The 24,096-nt window shown below is 40.6% G+C and overlaps 2 protein-coding genes across 7 annotated transcripts in view; both read left to right on the top strand.

Moving 5' to 3' along the window:
- The first annotated feature begins 1,097 nt into the window (after positions 1-1,097).
- On the top strand, positions 1,098-6,629 carry tra2b (transformer 2 beta homolog). 6 transcript variants are annotated; one of them, XM_046054562.1, is made up of 9 exons: positions 1,098-1,248; positions 3,186-3,343; positions 3,782-3,927; positions 4,063-4,225; positions 4,473-4,661; positions 4,758-4,873; positions 5,868-5,990; positions 6,136-6,206; positions 6,296-6,629. In XM_046054562.1, exons 3-9 carry the CDS (start codon positions 3,806-3,808, stop codon positions 6,304-6,306), a joined length of 795 nt encoding a protein of 264 aa, XP_045910518.1. In that variant the 5' UTR covers positions 1,098-1,248; positions 3,186-3,343; positions 3,782-3,805; the 3' UTR covers positions 6,307-6,629. The 6 variants fall into 6 exon arrangements, with proteins under 6 accessions (XP_045910518.1, XP_045910519.1, XP_045910517.1 ...); XM_046054563.1 differs by having other exon boundaries at positions 3,186-3,398; XM_046054561.1 differs by having other exon boundaries at positions 3,186-3,421.
- A 3,842-nt stretch (positions 6,630-10,471) lies between these two features.
- igf2bp2a (insulin-like growth factor 2 mRNA binding protein 2a) overlaps positions 10,472-24,096 on the top strand; it is a 45,957-nt gene continuing 32,332 nt past the window's right edge. The window contains exons 1-2 of the mRNA XM_046054976.1: positions 10,472-10,803; positions 11,989-12,049. Of these exons, the coding sequence (XP_045910932.1) occupies positions 10,629-10,803; positions 11,989-12,049 (236 nt within the window). The 5' untranslated portion in view covers positions 10,472-10,628. The remainder of the gene's footprint in view (positions 10,804-11,988; positions 12,050-24,096) is intronic.

Raw genomic sequence — 24,096 nt, 5'->3', positions numbered from 1 at the left:
TTTTCTGTTCAGATCTGTGTGAAAATGACAGATGCCTTAACATATATGTATCCACGCGAAATAGTTTAGGGTTTTAGTAAAATAAAAAGAACTAGCAGTAAACCCACTAAGTGACAGGGGTTTTAAATGGGGCAAATCAAACACCACAGCACCACTGGTCTTTGAGGTGTGTTCCTGTACATCTGCTACCTTACAATCCAGTGAGTAGCACCTACAGTCTATGAGTGCACTTACACTAAAATAAATTGTCACATGGTACCTTCTCCATATCCACAGGATTTCATTTTCTGCTCTTCACTGACAAAATAAAGCTGCAGTGGAAAAGGAAATCAAAGAAACACAGTAAATAGGTGAGGAATAGATCACAGGAACAGACAGTTAGCACTGTGGTATGGTGTTAATGGCATGTGTTCCTAGTGCTTACAACGTGTGAAAAAACTTTATCATCCAAAACTGGTCTTATTGGCTCCCAGGTGAAAGACTAAAATTATGAAAGAGTGGGCATTAAAAGGTAAGAATTTAGTTTTGTTATCATAAAGATCATTATTTCTAAGATTATTTTAAACTCTTCAGCACTTTCCTTAAATAAAACAGCAAGTGCATAACTTATCTAGAAATACTTTTTGATAAGTGACTATGACAAAATTGGTGTCTAGGGACACCCTTTGCAGTCCTCTTTTCAAAAAGACCACTTATCAATTTGGTTGTTTTTATGATGGCTGACTAAGCACTACATCTCTTACTGATGTTTAATAGTATGCACCGTTTTCATTTATGAAACATTCATGTTGTTGTATTGACAGTTTGGTTTGCTTGATTGTAAATCCTCCAAGGAAAATGATTTAGTGAACTTAATGTTTAGTACATTAATCTCAAAATATAACCATTGTCCCTTACATTTTCACAGTTGTCAACTACCTTATAAGGATATACAGAGTCATATTGGAAATATAACTATAAATAACTCTTAAAACCCTGAAACTTAAAGTTTCAGCAACTTTAGTAAAAGTCCATGTCTTATTTCCATTAGAGCCGATTGGCATCTATCCCATTGTCCAAATGCAGCGAAAGTCTGAAAGACTGGGGAGTTAACGTTCAAGTTTCATTCGCTGCTGCAGCCCACACACGCACTTTAGCTTGTAGCTAAGTTAGCTGGTTAGCACCAGGGCAAAGCAATCTGCAGTACAAAAAGCTAAATTCGCAGTATCACTAAAAATGAGCGATAACGGTAAAGGTTATGGCGAGCGGGTACGTATGAACCTTTTGAGGGTTTTGGTGGAACCGTTTTTATGGAGCTAACGTATACATTATTAGTCTGCATTAAAGTGAAACGTTACGAGTCTTCAAATTGTGTTGGCTAATACTGGTTAGCTAACGTTAGCTAGCTGGCGCAATTCCCCAGTTGAAATCAGTTACTGGATTTTCAGTTATTTAATAAAACATAACCATGCTCATTTAAATTTGAATGTGCTAATATTGGATGACTAAAATGAGCCATGTGGCTTAATTTAGTTGCTCTACGTTATTAGCGCCTGCTAAGAGCCGTTAGCTAGCTGGCTATTGCTAGCTTGTCAACGCTAGCTAGGCCACAGGCCCTGTCTGTAAGTACGGGAATTGCAATACAGATGCAGCTAACGTTATGTGAATCCCAACTTTAGCCATCCAGCCAGTCAACCCAGTTAGTTTAACCAGACCCAAGCCTATAGATAACGTTAATGTAAATGAGCGTTTGGGTGTTTATGGTTAACACAACAGCTACATTGTCAAATAGCGTTATAAAAGCAGTTAGACGAGTTAAACATCTTGTGTCAACAGTTAATAAAACAGAGCGAAAGGAATATCATTTCTGTGTCAATATTATGTTAACGTTAGTTCTCCATAACACATTTAGTAAAGTTAATTGTTATATGATAGTTAGTGTATTTTGAGACAGTAATAGATAACATTTCGTTTGAGTAATATGAATGAATGTTAACATTGCTAACATTAATCATATAAAGTTAAGTTAATGTCATTACAGTTTCTCAAATTTTTGGCCTTGCAATTTTGTCAAGTGGCATATAATGTGTTAAACATTTAAAACCATTTCAAACAAAAACGAACGACCTCATGATTTCTTCTTATTCATTTGCATTGACTCGCATATTCAGCCCTCCACCTTATGCCAATTCAAAACTAACATATCCTTACATCTGCAAGCAGCAGGTTGCCAGAAAACATGTTATATTCATACCCTCTGTCAGTCAACCAGAGGGTATGACCCAGTGTGTCTGTACTTCTCACTAAACAGAGAACTAGAGTAGTAGCTAAACCCCATAGGAGGCTTGCACAGCACTAGTATAATGTTCAGATTTAATAACATATCTCTGTTTGTCTGTTATGTCTTTTAATTTAGGCTTTTTTAAACTGCAAGTAGGCTAAATGAACAAAACGTGGTCTACACGAGTAGACCTATATAAAGTATGTTTGTGTATGCCACTTAATTTAAAATGTTTTTCTCTGTGCCATGTCTGTTTTATCAACGCTAGTGATGCAGGTCAATACAAATGAGTGGAAGCAACATCTTGAGGTTGTTTGGGCTTTGTTAAACTAAGATTTATTTTTTAAAAATTATGTGATGTAATCTTGAGTAGGTACTATTCACATTCAGTGGTTTGATATACACTTTCATGCCTTAGAGGCCACTTGACAGAATTATGTCAACAGTATCCATTTCAGAAGGAACACAGTGTATTTATTGCAAAAGAAATGGAAAGGATAAAATGAATGGCAGCTCATATTATTCTTTACCGTCTTGTGAATGTGTACGCGTATAGGACAATATTGTTTGTTCTGTTTTCCCAATGCAGATGGACTCCTGTCTGACACCCTAACGTGTCAAAACACAACGAAAATGAAAAAATGATATGTGTGTGTGTTCATATGCTTACCTTCCAGTACTTTTTTAATGTTCGCATCTAAGATGCTTCATACACTTAAGTCAAAGTGGCTGATAGGACTGTGAACAGTGAATTTAGAACCACTGAAAGTGAAATATTTATAGTTAACTAACAATAAAGATTTGTATTATGTGTTCTTGAACATTCCCATGCATGTCATAAGATCGTAATAACACATTAAAAGTTGATTGAGGGTGCAGTTTTAATTGTAGTCATATATTCTTCATCCTTTTCTTTTTCATAAAGGTTAAGATTGGACGAAGAAAATGCGGAAGAAGTCTCATGTCCACTTTATTTTCAATAATATGAAGCTCAGATGTGTGAAGCTGAATTATTGAATGCATGCTAAAACATGAGGAGGGAAGAAGTGTGGGCAGTGTGTGAGATGGGGGAAGTAAGAAGAAGTAAGACAATTGAAGAAAGAAGAATAATGTGAAGTAATGAAGTTACAGAAATGAAGTTAAGGAAGTAATCTTGATAAGGTCACTGTGCTAAGTAATTTTCTGGTCTGTTTGTCAAATGCGTGCATGTTCTTGTTATTGAATACAACACACGTTAGTTTAAATCATTGCAATTTTAAACAGCTGACACATTTCTGTTTTTTCATCATGTTGACAATTTAATTATATTGATTAAAGTAATCAATTGATGTCATTTGATTCAAGGCTACAAAAATAGTGTCAACCTACATTTCTAATCCACAATCTCAAATTCTGTTCTCTTCTGTACTTTTAACAGGATAGTCTTAATTCTTGAATACATAGAATTATTTAGGCAAGTTTCTCAGTTTGTCCTCTCATTGGTGCTGATGAGACATGTGTTGGTGTGTGTGGTTCGTTCAGGAGTCTCACTCTGCATCCAGGAGCATGAGTCCACGGGGCTCAGGGAAGTCGGCAAGCCACTCCCCGGCTCGCTCGCCTGCCCGTTCAAAAGAAGGCTCCTGCCACTCCCACTCTAAATCTCGGTCTCGGTCCAGGTCGAAATCTGGGTGAGTCACAAAAAAAAACTCTTCCCTTGTTGACAGACTGGATATGCCCGTCTGTCTTTCATAGCAGTTGTAGTGAAATTGGATGTGAATAACCATAGATCCAATCTGAATGTTAAAGTGTTTCTGCCCATACAGGTCCCATTCTCACCGTGGCTCACGCAGACACTATAGCCGATCTCGGTCCCGCTCAAGGTCCTATCGTCGCCGATCTCACAGTAGGTCCTACAGTGGAGAGCGCAGGCGAAGGAGCCATAGCCGCTCACCCATGTCCAACCGCCGCAGGCACATCGGCAACCGCGTAAGTGCGCAGTGCCCTCGTGGGTACTAGTAAATTTTTAAGTTTAAGTAAATCAGTTTTGCCTGTGTTCTTCCTGCATAATGTCTGAATATATGTGTCTTAGATCCTAAACACCACTATATACTAATTTAGTAATACTGTATTAAGAAACTCATTTTTTTCTTTTGAGAATATAGGACTCTTTCAATAGTTACTTATATTAAAGTATATGATCATATTAGAACCTTTAATATTTTTAATATTGCAGGCGAATCCAGATCCAAACTGTTGCCTGGGCGTGTTTGGGCTGAGCTTGTACACCACAGAGAGGGATCTGAGGGAAGTCTTCTCTAAATACGGCCCCCTGGCGGATGTCTGTATTGTGTATGACCAGCAGTCGAGGCGCTCCAGGGGCTTTTCTTTTGTTTACTTTGAGAACAAAGAGGATGCCAAAGAGGTATAAGAATATGAGTTGACATGAGGCCCATGGCAACCTCTTCTTAGAATATTTTCTGGGTTTAACAAGGTCATTTATATGTTTGTTCACTGTCAGGCAAAGGAGCGAGCCAATGGCATGGAGCTGGATGGTCGTAGGATCAGGGTGGACTTCTCCATCACAAAGAGACCTCACACCCCAACCCCTGGAATCTACATGGGCCGGCCCACATAGTAAGCCACCTGACATACTGATGTTTATGTGGATTCATTAGGTAAAATTAATTTATCTCCATTTATTAGATATGATCTGAAGTGGTGTGTGTTTTTAGTTTGATATTTAGAGCTCAGTCGGGCAGAGATAACATACTCTTAAGAACACCTAACAAAATTATAAGTTGGTTGAGTGTAGGGCTGCAGCTAACAATGATTTTAGTATTCGAAGCTTCTATAGATTAATTCAACGATTCATCGATGCGTCATTAAAGAAGTACTTTTGCTTGCCGATAGCAATTATAAAGAAAAAGAATATGGGTAAAGGATGGATTAGCACACGCAGGTAGCAGGGATTGTCTGAGCTACAGAGAGAGCTGGAGGGGAGTTAAAAGGTGCAGCTCCCGACACCCAGTTAACTCATGACTGTGAGGTTACAACTCATGGCCCAAAAAGGAAAACAACAAACGCACGTATATACATTTTCATCTGAGGACTGCGGCTTACTTTGGCTAGTCTTCAACTCAACAATCAATCATGATTTCAGTTAAATGCTAAAGTTGCTGTTACCTTGTCTGTGGTCCGCTAGCAGAACACCAGCTGCTTTCGAATCAGATACCGTTGTGCACACATCACTATTTGCTGTTGCATCACAATCACATCCTGTTCACACAGCGTAAGCGCAATGTGCGACAGTTATAAATGTCCGCGCAAAACACTGTGCTTTATAGTTATATAGATTTAAAAAAGCATCGATGCAAAGTATTTGTGTCGATGCATTTTATTAATCGATTTAATCGCTGAATCGTTTCAGCCCTAGTTGAGTGGAAGGCATGTTGTTTGTTCCTGTTTAGAGCTTAAACGATCATTAAAGTAACCTCAGCATAGTATGTGATATAATGTGCACCTAAAATTGAAATGGAATTGTTACAAACAACATAAAACATAACTGCAAATCCAATTGTTAAGAAGGAAACCCAAACACAATCTCATCTTTGTACTTTCTTCTGTGTAGCGGTGGAGGTGGCCCAAGCGGTCCTCGGCGCTCTTCGCGTGACTATGACCGTGTGTATGACCGCGGATACGACAGAGGCGGCTATGATCGCTATGATGACAGGGACTACTACAGATCATACAGGTGACTATTGTTCAGCAGTAATCCTGCAGATTATCAATGGGAAATTGACTCTCAACTCGTGGTGTTTTAGTTTCCTGTTCAGTTTGTCTGTTCTCTTTGTGCCAAAAATGGCACAAAGAGAACTAATCATTTTGTCTTGTTTCAGAAGGCGATCTCCGTCACCGTACTACAGAGGGGCTTACAGGTCTCGGTCCAGATCACGGTCTTATTCTCCCCGTGAGTCCTTTTCACAAACCGTTTTTAATGAGGGATTCAACAGGTTGCAATGTGTTGGGTTCGTCTTATGACTCTGCTTCGTTTCACAGGTCGCTATTGAACGTTGCTCCTCCTCCTCCTTTCCAAGCACAGCCAGGAAGTGTTTCTGAGTGGTTTGATTGATTTCGGAATAAATTTCAGAATAGATCTTCTTTCTTAAAGTGATCGTCTTCTGTTTGCTAATGTACATGACATTACATGTATACTGAGATCAGTTGTGAAGCAGTGTCATGTGACATGACTTAAGCTGTCCCCTCATTTTTTTAATTTAAATGTATAGGAAACATCTGTCCTAAATATTATATTAATGTTTTGATGGGGTTTTTGTATACAACTTGAGAGAAAATAGTCTTGAACAGATTAAAAGGAAGATGCTTTTTTTCACTTTGACTCATGTTCTTTCTTGCAGCACTTCTACATTACTACTTTAACTATTTGCTGTTGCAAGGCTATGATACAGAGAAGGATGTATTAAAGCCTTCATTTTATCGTATTGCTATGTGCTATTTTATAAAGAATTTTAATTCTCTCAGCTTTAACAATAAAAACTGGAGAGCGACTAATAAACTGTCAAATCAAGAAATGTCTGATTATAAACTATAAAACCAGATCAAATGTATAAAGGTTACCAGTTAAGTTCTTGTAAATTCATACTTAGAATACCTAGAAATAGTCAAATACATTCAATAAAATTGTGTTTTAATATGATCTTTGTTTTAGCGGTTTCTTTAAATTGGTGTGACTGTACTTGAATGGGTAGGGCTAAATGCAATGCCATCTTATTCTCTTAGCCTGGTTTCAGACCTTTAAATCTTTGCCCACATCTCAGATTCAGCAATAATAGAATAATAGTGATGTGAAACAAATTGGCAAGTTGGTCTGATTATGAGGCTAATATTTCCCGAGTTGAAACTATAAATCTGTCATTTAAATGCTGCTACTTATCAGGTAGGTAGGCACAAGTTTAAAATGAGCATATATACTTTTTTTTTTCATCAAGTACACTGTTTAAACTCAGAAATCAGAAAGAGCTAGGGAAACAAAACAAAAGGAATTTGTTTTTGGTGACTAGTTTCATAACAATAGACAAACATATAAATTTAAAAATATGAAATTGACAAAATATACAAGTTATAGAAGAAGAATAAAGCCGATATGGCAGTTAATTATTTATGTGTGCATAAAAAATCAAGATATGTTTGTGCAAACATTAACAGTGTATCGTAAAAGGGGGGAAGTTTTGAGGGGGTCCTGGGCCCTGCTGATGAGAGCAGGTGCAGATGGGAAGAAGCTGTTAATGTGGCGTGAGGTTTTGGTACTGATGGACTGCAGCCTCCTGCCGGAGGGGAACTACCACACTCACCATAAGGTGAAGCAATACCTGCCAAGCAGCATCTGGCTGTGAGGGACCGAGGTCCAACATCTACCCCTACTGGTCACAGAGGAGTCCAAACTGCTCCAGCATCCATGACAGACAGCACAGTTCAAAACACTGTATGACTTGTCTTGGTTTATTGTAGTTTTTCCAGGGGTGGTGGGAAAAACATTATAAATCCTGAAGAAGGAAAGAAAAGCCATAAAAAAAGGTCTGCTTCTTTACTTAAAAGGTCAGTTCACTCAGATTATTAAAAAACACAATTTCTCACTTATGTCGAATGGGATCAAGCCAAGGCATTTTAGTTTTATTTGTCAAGTATTTGAAATATCCATTCTGAGATTCCCCCCAATAGAAAGGATAGAAAAAAATTTGGATTACCTCTGGTGCTCACAGGATTGAACGTGTTTTCTTATTTTGGGGGGAATGTGAGTGAATTGCTATAATAGAATTAGCACTTAACAATTATTTTCTTCCTGTGATATTAATGCACTAATAGAAATGGTCTATTCACATAAACTATTCACTATATCTATTGTTATTTATACCCTTTTAGCAGAAATGTTGATTGTAACTTTCCCTCTGAAATACAGCAAAACTAATGTAACAAAAAAAGGAAACAATTTAAACTGCCAGTTCCTTAAAACTGTACTTGTGTACAATACCTAAGTAAATAGTAATTCACACTTGGGTTTATTTGCACAGTGTAACAGAAGAATGGAGTGTTGTAGATATTAAGGTGTAAAATTTTTATCCCACAGTACAACCAGAAACTTCTAAGGAGGATGTAAATGGTCAATTTTATTTTATTTCGAATGCTACTCCTAAAAAGCAAGTACTTGAAATACTTGGTAATAAAATAAATCAGGTACTCCAGAGTTTTTCAAAGTGTTCATACAGAGAGGAAGGCAGGAAGACCAATGAACAAGACACTAGTCACACAGCTGACCACACCTTGGAAACTGCATAAGCCTATGTATTTCCTTCCTCCACCACAAGTCTACATGTATGTAGCTTGTTTTGGCCGGCAGGTCGCTCAGTGTCTTCCAAATGTGCACATCCTTTTCAGTCCCATTTCATTTTCGTCTCATGAGTGGAATTCATTTAGTGTAATTGTCTGATTTGTCAGCACACTGACTTCATAGGGCATAACATGTTTAACAGGAAAGGATGTAAACAAATCTTGTGGTTTAGTATGTGGTGACATTTTTATCTACTTTGTGTTTATTAGAAAAGGACAAATGCTATTTAAATGTTAAAGCAAAGGCAAGCAGGTTAAAGTGATTGCATAGCGTTTCATTTATAAACCATTTCTTCAATGTCAAGAGTTGTTAAATAAATATAGTAGCTAATAGTAAATTTAGTGCCTTAAAGGGGTGGTGAAATGAATGGGTGATTCTCAGAATGAGTCTCCGCAGGCAGCAGCAAGGCGGCAAGGCAAAAACTGTGTTAGCATGTCATCAGGAAAGTAACTAAAGGGAATGTTTTGTAAATAGGCCACAGCTTGGACATTCCTCTGTTCACACACTGACGTAAACAAGGAGAGGAATGGTCACTGTGTCTGGCACAGTCTCCACTACAGTAGGGTGGCAGTAATGTTCCAAGGCATTAGGCGAGTCACATGTAGAAACACTCAAGTAAGCAAAGGCTCCTCCCCTTAGTAACTAGTGTGTAGGTACAAGAATACACATCATGAGCACTGCAGCACGCCCCCTCCACCCCCACACCCGTTTCGCCATGCAGCACAGGTCCTTCCCTTACATCTCTGCTTTTGTTTTGAAATCCACCTTAGTTTTGCTTCCCTCCCAAACACACCCACACGCACAACACACCTACATCGCAAAAAAAAGAAAAAGATGCATACATGTCTGCAGCCTGGATCATGAGCTCAGAATGGCTGAGTGACACCGCATAGATGGCGCCTCCCCTCATTATATACAGATACACAAATATTAGTGAGGGCCAGGAATCCCCTCGCCTCCCCTTATCAGCATCTAAAAATAAATATTTGCTCAGGTTTGTCATGTTGCAGTTGGATCTATTGGCACTGTCCACAGGTTGAAACACAAAACTGAAAGTGTCGCCACCTTTAATAGCATTGTGTAAAGTTAATGGGCCACAACCTGCAGGTCTTAAACAGTGGCCCCTGATGAAGATGCACGGCAAAAAAATAAAGTGGAACAGTTTATTTCACTTCTATCTCTGCGTGAGGACAGAATGTACAAGAAAGGCTGTTTTAGGTTTCACTTTCTGTATTGTTTTAAACAGACTTTATTTTCTTTGTATAGTTTTATAATTGCGGTCTAATACTACGAGATCATGAATGTTATCTCAGGTGTTTTTTTTCTTTACAGGGTAATGTCTCCTCCACGGCGACGTTTTGGACCCCCTGCTTACACTGGTTCCACAAATCCATATTTTTGTGTTCCTCATAAATAAATGAATGGCAAACTGTAGGGATCAGTGACACTGTTTGGGTCGACAAGTACAGTGACAACGACTTGATTTTCCACACAGTAGCCCTTTTTTTCACTCCACCAGCCTGGAGGGACCTAAGGCACGGCCCTTATTATAATTTGATGAAATAACCCCTCTGCCTCCTTTAAGCCCATCCCTTTGCTGAATGTTCCCAGTGATCATCATGCCACTTTCATACCCTAATGCACTTTCTACGCGGAGAACCAGGAGTGATCCCATGCACCTCCAAACATTTTTTTTCTTGTGATTTTAAGGGAGATTTTATTTAGAGGCGGTGCTTGTTGGCTCCAGAGAAGCGTCGTAACGACACTTTTTCCCCCAGTCCCTGTTAAAAGAGTTAGACCAGGGCCAGAGTTGGTGCTGGGGGGTCGCCTATAGTTTAGTAATTTCCTGGGGGGTAATTGCTGCGTTTTTTTCTTCTATTTTCTCTTTCATTAATTTTATTTTATTTTTCCCCCAATTATTTGAAAATCGCCTCTCTTTCACTCCTAAGATCGGATACACTTTCGAGATTTTGTTCCTTCCAGATCATGAACAAACTATATGTTGGGAATTTAAGTCCTTCGGTCACTGTCGAGGACTTGAAGCAGCTCTTTGGGGAGAGGAAGCTACCAGTGGCCGACCAGGTCCTACTGAAATCCGGCTATGCTTTTGTGGACTTCCCCGACCAGAACTCGGCCATAAAGGCTATAGAGACTCTTTCTGGTAAGTGTGGCTTTGATAAGTGATGCTGCTGGTGACAGGGAAAAATTCACAGCCGGTCAAACTGCAAGATCGGGTTAAAAACACAAATCGCCCAGCGTGTCCGAAATGTGATATATAAATCATTGTTTGTGTTGGGCCTATTTCTTTATTTTGCTCGGGACGGTGTTTGCGATCACATCCGTGTGCCATCAGAGTTTAGATGAACGCTCAGCAATGCACGCTCCAACCAAAAAATTGGATAAATTATCGATCACAGGACCCACTCGGGGCATTGGTGCCCGTTTGCCTAAAGAAAACACGAGACGTCGTAACGCTATTAACGCGCACAATAACCTATATTTTGGAGATTCCGATAGTGTGGGGCGCTACTTTGCAATCACCCGCTGGAATGTATGGGATGGTCTGATGGTTCGGGTAGGCATAATTATTTTTCACTTATTTTTTATCTTGATTTTATTGACGAGAGCAGAGCGGATCGACCGCGGAAAACTTGTCAGATCCATGTTCCTCTGATGTCTGGGTATGTTTTTACGAGGTGTCTTGGAGGTGGGTCACGGGGGTCCGGAGGAAAGAGCTAATAAACAGGTAGCTGAGTGGGGGACGAGGTGAGACGCTAATTCCGTGCTGCGCCAGGCCACTCATAATAGTAACGAAAACCCGTGTTCAAGCTCCGCCGAGGAGCGCTTCAAATTCACCTCCGGGCTGGGGCAACACGGAGAATTTAAGAAACACCTACCTAGAATAGAAAGAGTACAAGTCATTCTCCTTTCAAAACCATCTCTTCTTTGATGTTGCTTTCTTTACTGAGAGCAGGGGGAAAAATACCCCTCATTGCACTGTGAGGATTGTGGGAGTGGAAAGCATGGCTGCCCGTCCCCCCCCCCCCCCGCCCCCCCCCCATACTATATAAGCTTATCATGCTTCATTTTTGGCGCCGATTCCCTCAAATGTAACCCTCAAAATGCCCCACTATGGTTGTTTTAATGTAAACATACCCAGTAGTTTATTCGCCGCTGTGCGCACTACGCGCCCATGTACAGTACTTTTTTTAGGGGTTGGCTGTTTGAATGGGGACGCACCTACTTGGTGAAGTGATTCAAAGTGTTGTTGTGTAGGCCTACCAGCTTGCATTGTTACTTTCATGGCACATGGCTAATGTTACACTATCAATTGTCGCCCCTACAGGTAAAGTTGAATTACACGGAAAGGTGATAGAGGTAGACTACTCTGTTCCCAAAAAACTAAGGTAGGCCTACAATCTGACACTCACACACACAAGCACACATCGTGTCATACGCCTATACTGTGCCCCATGGCAGACTGTGTGACCTGTAGGCTTCCGCTGTGAAATATAGCACGCAGATTTATCCTCTTTCCTATGCTTGTGTGTGTGTGTGTGTGTTTTTTTTTCTTCTTCTTCCTTTTTGAAACCTGTCTGTTGCTGTTTTATTCCCTGGAAATGGGAAATGTAACATGGCGATTAAACAAAAGAAAGAAAGCGACAAAGGAGCAGTTTAGTCCCAACATCCGCAAAACACACGGTGGCTGCTGCCATATCGCGTGATCTGCAGCAAGGGCCTATCCCACTGTAACACATGGACACACACACACACACACACACACACACACACAAATTGCATACGTGTAATAATTGCATGTTGATTGGATATCTCATTTAGGCTTTAATCAAAGTTTCATATAGGCTGCTGCACATACCCACTTAAATTGTTCCTATATATTTTCCCGCATGTAGGCGATGAAGTTAGGTTTCATTATTGACTGTAACACTGCAATGCACGGTGAGTTGCATACCAATCAGCTGAACCTCTCCTCTGGTTACTATATGCACGTGTATGTCTGTATATATAGAGAAACAGATTATGTGTGTGCGAGGGAGGTTTTGTGAAATCTGTAGGTCAAACCCTAAACTACACAAACCACGACGCCACTGTTACCTTGTGTGCTTTTTCTATACGCTGATCCACGCGGTATACAAACACAAGGCAACCACGAGCTTTTAATTACATGGAAATAAGAAGTAATCAAGCATAGCCTATTCATAAAGCGTAAAGCGGCGTAATAAACTCATTCGTTTGTGGCAGATTGTGCCGCCTATACACTCTCAGTATGTATAGATCCACCTCTTTTCACTACAATGCCTTTGGCTGTAGAGAAAGACTACCTTGCGTGACAAAAAGGTAAATATTCAAGCCCCTTGTGGAGGAACACGTGACCCATACTTCCAGCATAGTCCTCCCCCTTCAGTGCAGGCTACACTTTCCCGCATTACGGCCCTCGTTTTTTTTGCTGTGCCCCGCTGAAGAGACAAATCTGTATGTTTGAAATGTCTAATGAGGGAGCTGCTGTGTTATTTTCTCGCTTTGTGGCTCGATTTGAAGGCGTTTTGTGAGCTGCAAGGCGCAATATCGTGTATAAGCCAGCGCCACTCCCCACAGTTAATGTGCACGTAGACCATGGCAATGTTGGAGAGCCTTATAATGGCTGCCATGATGGCCCTGCACACTGCACGGCTATAGGCTGAATCAGATGAGGCCAAATGTCCAAACATGTCCCTGCATGTGTCCAATCGGCAGCGTGTGGAGCCGCTGGACGCCCGTGCGTGTTCTGAACGGGCCTTCAAAGCGAAATCATCGCCATATGAGTGAGGTCGACCTGCGTGAGGCGCACAGGTGTCATTTTTAAACAGAGCATCAGCGTGAACTGGGCGAAATCAGGTGTGGAGGTGCAACTCCATATTATCTTTTTAAATCATTTTAAAATAGATAATGCCTTTCCACGGCGATCATTTAATTTATTGTTAAAACTTGCCAGAAATATTTGCAATAATTCAGAATTCAAGGCTTTAAATGCGGGGTTTTGTGCTGCAGTGGAGAATGTAATTGTCTTAGTTTCTGATGCACGTCTTTTTAATATCAAATTTTAATTTCAATGTAGTTGTTTAAATTTAATAATACAGTTGTAGAATTCTCAAATTATATTTCTTTTCTTTACTTTATTTCTAAATCCTGTATTTAAATAATTATATTATAATTACTGTTATTGTTATGGATTTGAATTTATATGTGTGTGTGTGTGTGTGTGTGTGTGTGTGTGTGTGTGTGTGTGTGTGTGTGGTTATAATAGTAAAGTAATAGTTAACCAGGGCTTGAGGAGTGAACCAATCACCAGTTTTTGTTTTGTGATTTAAGAAGCTGTGTGTGAGCTCATCTTCAGGCCTGCTGGCATTTCTTGGTTTTGTGAGGCTGCTGTAGATTTATCTGCTGTTTGCTCTGTGAACTGTTTGTTTATATAGTTTAGTTGTGTAATGTCTCCACTGTGCTTGTAGGCATGGTGGGATTATTAATTAAATTATGTCTACTTTTAAGGACAAAAAATTTAGGGTTGTTTATTATACTGTCTTTGTAATAACATTTTGTTTGCTAATGAGGTTATTATGTAAAAGGCCTCATGAATGCAATTCTGAATAACCTAGAAAAGACAATTGTATGATTTGTTGTAGTTTTGATGGACTATTTACTATTTCAATGTTATTTCACTTATTTTTATTTTATGCTTTGATATTTCAAATTGGTTGAAAAGTGTCAGCTTTCATATTCCTTTCATATAAGTAGCAAATTTTTGCAGAAGTAAACTATCTTTTTAATTTTATTTTTCAAAGCTTTTGAAGCCTCTTGTCATGGGAAATACAGAACAATTAGCTACACTTTATCACATATTTTTAAAAAAGAGTTTCTAGAAATTATTAGGGTTATTTTTTTATTAAAATTATGGTTTTAATCCATGTTAAAATAATGTAGGTTACTTAATATTAATTCATCCTGGATTTCTGTGCTGAGACAACTGTTGTTTGAAAAGAATTGACTATTATACTACTATTCTATTAGTGAGTAACACATTTTTCTGACATTTGTTATTAAATTATTATAATCAACTGAGCTTGTTATCTAATTGTAGGTTTAAATTATGAGCTGTTTAATCATTTGATGATGAAATAATCAATACAACAAAACTCCTGAGAGAAAATAAATAGATTCATGCAGAATGACTGTTAATAATTCTATAATTTATTGTCTAAATTTGATTGGAAGAATGACATTTTGTTTGATTAGAGAATTCAGTTTGTTTGCTGAAACTTGAATACCTTTCTTTTGCATTTTGCTCATGTATTGTTTCACAGAGGCTTTTTTTGATTCCAGACATCAGAAAACAGAATTTGTCTCCTACTTTTAAGTAATAAGTAAGTGATAAGTTTCTGCGTGTCTGCTTGTGCAACACACGAGAAAACGCAGTGTGACTTGGTGTTAATTGATATTGGTGCTCCATGAATGATATGCAGCGTTGTTTTGACTATCAAATGGTCGGTGAAGGTGTGGACAAAGTGGCTAACGTGATCTCTCGCTGTGAGCCCGATCAACAAGTAATATTAACATGTGAACACAGCGTTGTTATTGTGGGAAAAACACATTTAAATTTGTGCTCCTGAAAAGTATACTTTAGCTGTTAATAGTGACAACAGCAGACCTTTTCCCCCTTAATTATCTCTCTACACCTTTGACTTAACCTCCAGTGAAAATGTGCTCAAATAAAAAGGCAATAAATGTGTGATTGAGTGCTAACTCTTGTGTTACACTCCATTAGGCTGTATCATGATACACACAGGTTGAACTGCTTTGTACTCGTCATATAAACCCAAGTTTACAGCTTAATGTTGTTTGATAAGAACTGAATTGATTACAAGACCTTTTTTTTCATAAAAGGATACAAACCAAGACATGGGTGTAAACATCTGCATTGCACCACTGTGGTGCACATGCAGATGTGTGTGTTGGGTTGTCAGTACGCACGGAGTCAAAACAGCGAAATACGATAGCAATCAGTTGATCCACTCCGAATCCATTAATACTCCCCAGTTGATCCTGGGTGTAGGGGAAGTTCTCCAATTCAGGCTCCGGTTTTGTCCAGAGTGATAGCAGGAGGCACTTCACTGCTGCCCTCTAAAGCCACATCCGCTGCACCCTCCTCCTGACTCCCCACTGTACCCCTCACCTGTCTGTGAGGAGGGATCGTGCAAAATGGTCTGTTCTGTGGAGTGAGGGGTGCAGATGCCCGAGGTGTCTCTCACCTATGTTTGTTTTCTGCCTTAAAGAGCGCTTGCTGGTGTCTTTTTAACTCGCTCTGTCTCAGGCTCTTTACTCACGAAGGCGGAAAAAAAGAGAGTATACTTCATGTTGTAGAACAATTTATCTTTGACTGAGCCCCTGTAGTGTAAAATAATGCTCATGAGGTGTGAAAAAATAATGCCAAATGATTTCTTCATTTGCACCTCTAGAAATAATGACAATTTACTTGTTATGTATTAGCCAGTGGCTTTTATTTTCAGGCCACTGCATTTAAATCCCAGCCCTTCTCACAACGCTGCTAAATTTGTATTGCAATTTTAAATGTTTTCACAAAAGTGGAGAAGTGTATTTTTCTCCTGTGATGGCAGACTTGCTAGTACAACAGACTATATAGCTTAAGGGAACGGCAACATTAGATGTGAGAGCATTGTAAATTCATTGTGGTGTCTATCAGACTTGTGGGATTGCTGTTTAAGAGAGTTGGAATCTCCTTTTTTTAACAAGACACATAGAACAACTGTAGTGATTCATTCTCGGTAAGATGTCATTCACATTCCACTCCAACCTGTTGCATGACTAATATCTTACTGTAGCATTACACTCATTACAACCAGGAGTTAAGAGATCTCAGGAGCAGCTCTGAGGAGGTGTGGAAGGTGTGGTCGGCATGCATTTTTTCTGTTAATGCTAAATCACCAAAATATACAGGACCTTTCAGTACTTGGAGATGGTTTCACCTGAGGGAAGGTGACAGAACTGGAGCAGTGATTGCTGATGTGTGTTTGGTCAGTGACAGAAAGCAGTTTGGGCTGAGAAACACCATTCATCCAATAGGAGAAGAAGGGGCTGCTTCTTCAGTTTGTGTTATTATTTGTGACCTCACCGTTACCCATTACCTCTCACTGGTTCTTATTATTGAACGATGAGGGTAATAGAGAGGCAGCCCATGGTGGAAGCAAAATAAAACCCACTGAAGCCATTTTTCTTTCTGCCTGCAAGAGAACATGTCACTGATTATATTCTCTCATTGGCATGTTGGAGTCAGTTTCTGTCAGTTGAGAAGAGAAGAAAAAGTTGAATTTCCGTACACTGTTAGCATTGAGTTTATTAGCAGTGAAATGTTTTGGGTGACCAAAATGTATTTCTAATAAATTCAGTGCTGACAGAGTAGCTTTTTCTTTTGCATGTTTTCATTTACTTAGACCTACTGAGTGTGCTTTAGACAACTCTTAGTGTGCTGTTTGTACAACATAAAAGTGTGACCGCCATCCCAATCCTTTACAGGATAGACCCACATTGTTTTGAGCAGATGTTTGAGGATGCAGATTTGCTAAGAAGGGTTTGATGAATTGCTGGAATCTGAAATGTGCTGCATGTGAATATTTAATGAATTATAAATCAGGATTATGAGTGGGGCAGTTTGTACCCAAGTTCTTTTTGGGGGGAAGTAATTTGAAGATGTAACAGCTGCTCTGTCTCTCCTTCATTTTCTATGTCCCTCTACTGCCTAGTCTGTTTTACATGTGTACAGCATGTGGATATGAATGTTTGAAATGGGAGAGGGGAGCGTTATGCACATGTAGATACGTTCATACGCAGCTTTAGGACAACACTGGACAAACAAAAAAGCTGTGGTGAATCTTAGCTGAAAGGTACATGCCGGATGTAAGCTTAAGTGTTTCTCACAACTCAATGTGCCAATGGGCACCCAAGGGTGTGGTCTCCATTGAAGGTCTGGCAGCTGAGGCGCACAGCAGGTGGCATTTCTGTCACAGACAGACCCATCCTCGTCCCATATCAACACCATATAACTACACTACCCCTGCTGGAACGTTTGAGCTCTGATGGTTCTTGAACAGGTGAAATGAAAATGGAGAAAACTCCTGTTACCCAATCAGAGAGAGTCAGTGGCTGTGTTGCTTACATATAGCCAAACCTATTGAAGGGGGTCAAGTGGTCGGGATCGAGGCATGAGAGGCAAAAAAATGCTAAACGACTACAAAGACACACAAATATATAGTAATATATAATAATAAACAATATTTATATAGCACATTTCCAAAACAAAGTTAAAACAGTACAAAGTGTTTTACATTGTAAAAACAACAAACAACAGTAGTCATGAAAGTGTCATAAAACAATAGCACCATCAATAAAACAATACAAATAAAGCAATACAACATAAACACCACAATAAAACATAATAAAAACAAATGGTGTGATGAGATAGAAGAACCACAGGAAAGCTAGAATATAAAAGTGTGTTTTAAGAAGAGACTGGAAGAGATAGACATAGCCGTTCTAATGTCCTCTGGAAGGTATTTTCAAAAGTCTGGGGGCCCTGATTGCAAACGGCAAAACCAAGGTTTCTACACAATGGAGTAATAAGATGAGAGGATGAACCTAGTATATTTGTAATTTGAGTGTTGGAGGAGTCAGTGCGAAGTACTAGTATCTCAGTCTTTTTTTAATTGCGTTGAAGGATATTTTGAGCCAACCATTTATGAATGTCCTTGAGACAATTTATAAGCACAAGAAAAATCAGATTGTTCATAGCTGAGGTGAACCTGGGTCTCCGTAAAAGTGGAAACTGATGTTGGGCGTTTGCATGATATGTCCTAATGGGCAGCATGTAAAATGGTGAACAAAATTGGAGCACAGAAAGTCTGTAAGGTATGACTTAAACCATCAACCACCAAAATGACCACAAAGAGATGTGAAATGACTACAGTCTTGTGCCGGGGCCGACAGATTGCATCTTTGTAATGAAACTGTTTTTGGTTGTGTGACGAAACCTTGTCCAAAGTGAGCTTAAAGGGTAATTTCAACCTCAAATTCTGCTACAACCTTCTCTCCTAGCATATTTAAAAAAATGCAACAGAGGAAGGAGGGAGCAACAAGTAGAAGACGTGGTCTAGTGGCTACGTAGTGTGCGACCCCAGGGTCAGGGAAAACTGAAGGGAGAGACTGACTAACCACCACTCAGTAGCATGGACAGCAACGTAGAGCTGGTAGTCGGAGCTAACCAGCCACGAGCATCTACTGTCAGACTCTGTGTTGGAGCCGTCACTAGAAGCACATTTATGTGCCTTTGAGAGAGTTTCTATGTTGCTATCAGCTCTACTATGAGAAGCTCTCCTAGTTTGTGTGTGTGTGTTTGAGTGTCATCGCCATAGCCCTGCTGTTTGTTCAGGAACATCAAGACATTGTGAGATAGAGAAATAATATACATAGATGTGTCCCATGTATTTCTTTTGATGTGTGTGTGTTTTTTTGTGTCAGCTGTCTGTGATAACGCAAACGTCGAAAGATGCAGTCTCATCTTGATGTGGGTGCAAAACTGTGCCATTGTGCTTGTGAATATGTGTGTCCATGTGTGTTTACAGGTCGGGCTGTATTCAGTTCCAACTGTTCCAGGTTAGGTTCTCCACGTTGCCATGGGAACCAGTTTTGAGTGTTTTGCTTAGTTATAGGCGGAGAGCTCGAACGATGAAGGCTTTCAGAAAATGAAAGTCCTCCAGTGTGCACAGAACACCACGCAAGCTGCAGAAAACAAAACAAAAACAAAAGTTGAGTTTACTGCCAGCAACACCCTGATATTCACCTACAATAAATCATTAGAATATCTTTTGATATCACTGTCAGAATCCTCTGATCACAGCTTAAATTTCTTATGAACTGCTGTCAGTTTGGGGACCCTGTAATTTACACCCATTTCCCCAGAGCGTGGAGACTGCCTACTGGTTGTAGCTGTAAGCCCCGGTCTGCAGTCCAGCCGTGTGTTGGTGGCTCATGCTATGGGCGGTGCAGTGGTCAGAGTGCAGATTTTATATGACAGTGAATACACAGCCTGGTAAGGTGCCTCAATAAAAAGCCTAAGCTATCACTTCAGTGAAATCTTCCAACAGCTCATTTTCAAGTGTGGCAGGGAAAACTGCTGAGTGGGCTGTCCATCTATGTCACAGCCGCAGCCCTTTTGTGACCTTTGTTATTCATAAACCCACTCTGAGCCACCATTTCCATCCTTTTCCATATGTATGCCACGGAAGCTGGGGAACCCCCCCCACACAACACACACACACTCACCCTCCTGCGACAGAACAAGTCATCTACAGTAATGTCCGCTCACAGCTGAGCCTCCGACACAACCTGGAGCACAGTCTGACTATTGTGTTTCCTCTGTTTCACACTGTCTCTGACGGAAGAGGAAGACATGGAGAGGACTTTCGAGTCAAAGACATGCGTGTGTGTGTCTCTGCTCCTGGGTGGAAAGAAATGAGCACTGCCGATAGAGGGCAGCATTTCTTCCCCTCATGTCAGAGAGGCTCGCTGGCTGGGTGAGGCTGGTGGTGGTTTGAAGTGGCTTTGCCCCTCTGTCAGCAGACTGTGATGGGTCTGCTCAGAAACAGGAGGATTTCTGGCTGTGGGTCTGAAACAGAAAAAGAAATTGTGTATATTCTCACATCTACCCTTAATGTTACCTATCAACTGATTTTATTCCCTCAATGAGGTTAACTCTAGCCACCTGACTGGTATTTCGATGTTAAAATAAAACTATGTCAATGTCAGGTGCCTTGTGGCGATTCAGAGGTCTGTTGGTTGTAGCTAAAGTGTTAATGTGTGTGTGTTATGTTTTATGCTCTGTCTTTTGCAGCCTTGCAAGAAAATTAATTTATTACAATGGAAAAAACAATGTATTCGCAGGCTGGATGTAACGATAAACGATAACGATCCTAAAACATGTGGGGGGCCTTATGAAATTGTCTTTTGGGTATGATCTGATCCCTGGGCTGGTTGTTTGTCCATTAAAAATTAAGCTACAGCTGCCAGATAGCTTAGCTTAGCATAAAGCACAGATATGAGATTGACATCGATCTTATCATTTGACTCTCTGCAAGAGAGTGAATTAGTGTAACTGTTCTAACTATTCCTTATTATTTTGGTTTTATTTTGGTCTTTTTTTAATGTGTTCTTGTCATTTCTTTAAAATCTTTCATTAAATGCCATCTATTAGTCCAGAAGATAATTTTTTAACCTTCACCGTTGGCATCCCTTCTTATGTTTTGCAAAACGGAGCTGTGGCAGGAGTTGTAGGCTGGCCCTTCAGCCTCATCACAAGTAGCATTTAATATTTTGGCAGTTGCGATGTGCCATAAAGCCTGTTGTTTTACACAGCTGTGCTTGATCCTGACCATGATTTGCTGAGCTCAGAGATGAGTGGGTAATGTGGGCCAGGCAGGTGCTGGAGAGTAGGACGGCGCCATCTGCCTCCCTGCCAAGTGACCCAGCACATGCCAATACCCAGTCAGTCGCGGTGTGAGAGAGAAAGACAAAGCATGTATGTGAAAGAGGGTGATAGTGGGTGACAGAAAGAGAAGAATTGAGCTGCAAAGGAAAGGGAGGACCCTGTGGGAGTCCTTTTTGGTTTTATCACACCAAACATCAGCTTGCAGGAAGAGAGCGGCCGAGCAGTTTCATACAGCTGCTGCAGAGAGCTGCACACACAGGGGGCCGTGAGCAGAATGTGAACAAACAGTTTGTAAATACTTGTTGTCTTGCTGACCCTTGTCAAATATTGCCCTGGAGGAGTATAATCTTTTATCCTGAAGTGTTCAATCTGTGCGTGTCTCACTAAAGAGTTTACACTCAGGGGTGCTGTAGCTGCTGCGGTAGCACTGCTCTACTGTACATGAGGAGTACTGGAGTTTTTCAGCTATTCCCATTGTAAATGCAATGAGTAAAATACCACGTGTAAAGCTGACAAAATGTACGTGCAAGTTGCTAGGATACCGGCCGATTGATTGATTGTGTGTGTGTGTTTAGCATAGAGTTCTTGATATTTTCATGTTGCTATCTGTCTTCAGCAGGTGCCAACACATGACACTGATTGATGAATCGCCTGTCCCTGTCAGGTTAAATGAAGCACACACTGACACAGATCCAATTAAAATGGAAGCAGAACCCGATCTTGTAAAAAAAAAAAAAACTAAAGCCAAAAGCATGGGCATCTTCAGCTCACCAGGATAGTAAATATTTGATGCTGGAGCAGCCATGCGTGAATTCTTGTTGGAGGGTTTGCAAAAGTTAATGAGGTCTTTGCCTGTTACGCATAGTAAGAACAAAACTGCTCATTTTCCCCCACACACGCTTGCCGAACGTCGACACACTCGTTCTGCGTGTGTTCAGGTGATTTTCATTTTGAGTAATAGTGAATACCACAAGATGCAGCCGTAGCTCACCTCCGCGCTCCAGGGAGAGTCACACTCCCTTTCCACTGCAGCATCGGGTGCTTGTTGTCCCTCCACACCCTCCCCCTCCTCCTCCTCCTCCTTCCACGTGCATGCTTTGTGTCAGCGTACCATGTCATGCGTACCACCTAGATCGCGTGCATTGTCTCTCACCGGCCTCCCTCCCGCTCACAACGTCACTGCTCCCCCTGGCACAGCGTGGCAGTGAAGAATGAAGCCGGCTATGTGTTAGCATGAGCCGGTGTAAATAGCGTACAACTCTGTTATGTACTGTAAGCTGAATGTGAGCCGCCCTATCAGATAGTGTAACAGAGACAGGCAGTTTATTCTTAGTAGAGTTGTGCTTAACCGCTTGTGGAATTCTTCGACAACAGTGGCCGTCTGTGTGTGCATGTGTCCATGTCATTGCATGCGTGTGTGTGTTTGTACAGTGCCTCTGTGTTCCTGCCATTCCCCAGGGGGGAGGCAGCAGTTCATGTCAGAGATGGTTGCTAAGATGGTTTTGTTTTAAGTGGTGTGAGGAGTGACTCGAGGCGGCCCGGTTTCCGGTCGCTCGATGTTGCGGGAGAATAAATTACAGAGATATAGAATGACAAGCTTAAAAGACCAGTTTGATCTCAAAGAGACAGTGGTGTATAGATGTAGAGCCGCTGCAGATGATACATAGAATATGCTGCATTTTAGGAGGAGTCTAATGTAACAGGACTGATGTTTGTTTTTTCCTTCTGTCAAGTGTAATTGTTGCATCTTTTGATAGCTGCATGGCCACCTCAGGCATTTGTGGAGCACTTACAGTTTCGCTGCATCCTCCCCATTGCTGCACGTCATCAGAGCTGGTGTATCACTGCGCTCACGGCACATGATTCACAGGTCCACACACACACACACACACAGATGGGCTTTGATTTGATCAAACGTCAGTGCAAATAACAGAAATGCCACCAGACAAAACACAGCTCTGATTTGCTTTTCATACTACAGTCCATTTTTTTTGTAGCTGCTTATTATCCATAACCAATTTGGGTCCACCGCTGCAGATGTCAACTCTTTATATGACAAGGTCAAATTATGACGAGCGATCTTATTGCGTTTTTTTTTTGTTTGTGACGTGCTCAGACCTGTCAGGCCTTCACGCTCACTTTTCAGAGCATGTTGTTGTGGCTGTCTTAAAGAATGAGTGACCAGGTTTCCAGGTCAGCCCTCACTCCTAATAGCCTTTTCAACTCAGACAGGGTGTTTGCTAAAGAGGAGAACCAGCCTAGTCTGTTTTCTGCCAGGAATGATGAAAGCCTGTAAATGCTTGCAGATTTGTTTTGGTGTTTCTGTGTGGAGGAAAGTCGTAAGCCAGAGTAGGTCTGGAAATAGTTGTTAAATTAGTGGACTGCACCCTTTAATATGCTGTGTAGCAAATCAGAGATGGCCTCTCATTGTTAATAGCGAGCAATGCGCTCAACTTCTGATTGCCCTTCAGCAGAATTACCAAATAGATTTGGGTCCATAGATTTTGGTGGTGATAATGATTCGAGATTTCCTGACATGTTTTTTGTTTTCTTTTTTTAAACTAACTACTGTGTTTGTGTGTGCTGCCGCATTCACATAGTGTAGGATTTTGTCAGAGAATCTAACCTGGAAGACAAACAGTAAACAAACATAAACCGTTACGGAGGGTGCAGCTTTTGCGAGTTGAAGAATCGCTCCAGCTTGGCAGACGTTTCGGCTCTACTGAGTGCTTATACTCGCATATATAAGAGTCACCAACAACAACAAAAAAAACACCATTCCCTCAGGCCTTTTCTCAATCACCAATAATTCTCTCTCGCCTTCTCTGTCTCACTTTAAATGCTGCCCACACAACAGCCATTTCCACCTGCTCCCCTCTGCTGTGGCGCTCCGGCTTCCTAACT

The sequence above is a fragment of the Micropterus dolomieu genome, linkage group LG07, assembly GCF_021292245.1.
Source record: "Micropterus dolomieu isolate WLL.071019.BEF.003 ecotype Adirondacks linkage group LG07, ASM2129224v1, whole genome shotgun sequence".
NCBI lineage: Eukaryota > Metazoa > Chordata > Actinopteri > Centrarchiformes > Centrarchidae > Micropterus > Micropterus dolomieu.
This window is presented reverse-complemented; position numbering and strand designations above follow the sequence as displayed.

What these genes read in the sequence shown, in the direction of transcription:
- tra2b (XM_046054558.1), top strand. Translation starts at nt 1,216, where the DNA reads ATGAGCGATAACGGTAAAGGTTATGGCGAGCGG. An exon ending in CGGTCCAGGTCGAAATCTGG is followed by an intron (nt 3,928 to 4,062) that starts GTGAGTCACAAA and finishes CTGCCCATACAG; the next exon opens with GTCCCATTCTCACCGTGGCT. An exon ending in GACTACTACAGATCATACAG is followed by an intron (nt 5,991 to 6,135) that starts GTGACTATTGTT and finishes GTCTTGTTTCAG; the next exon opens with AAGGCGATCTCCGTCACCGT.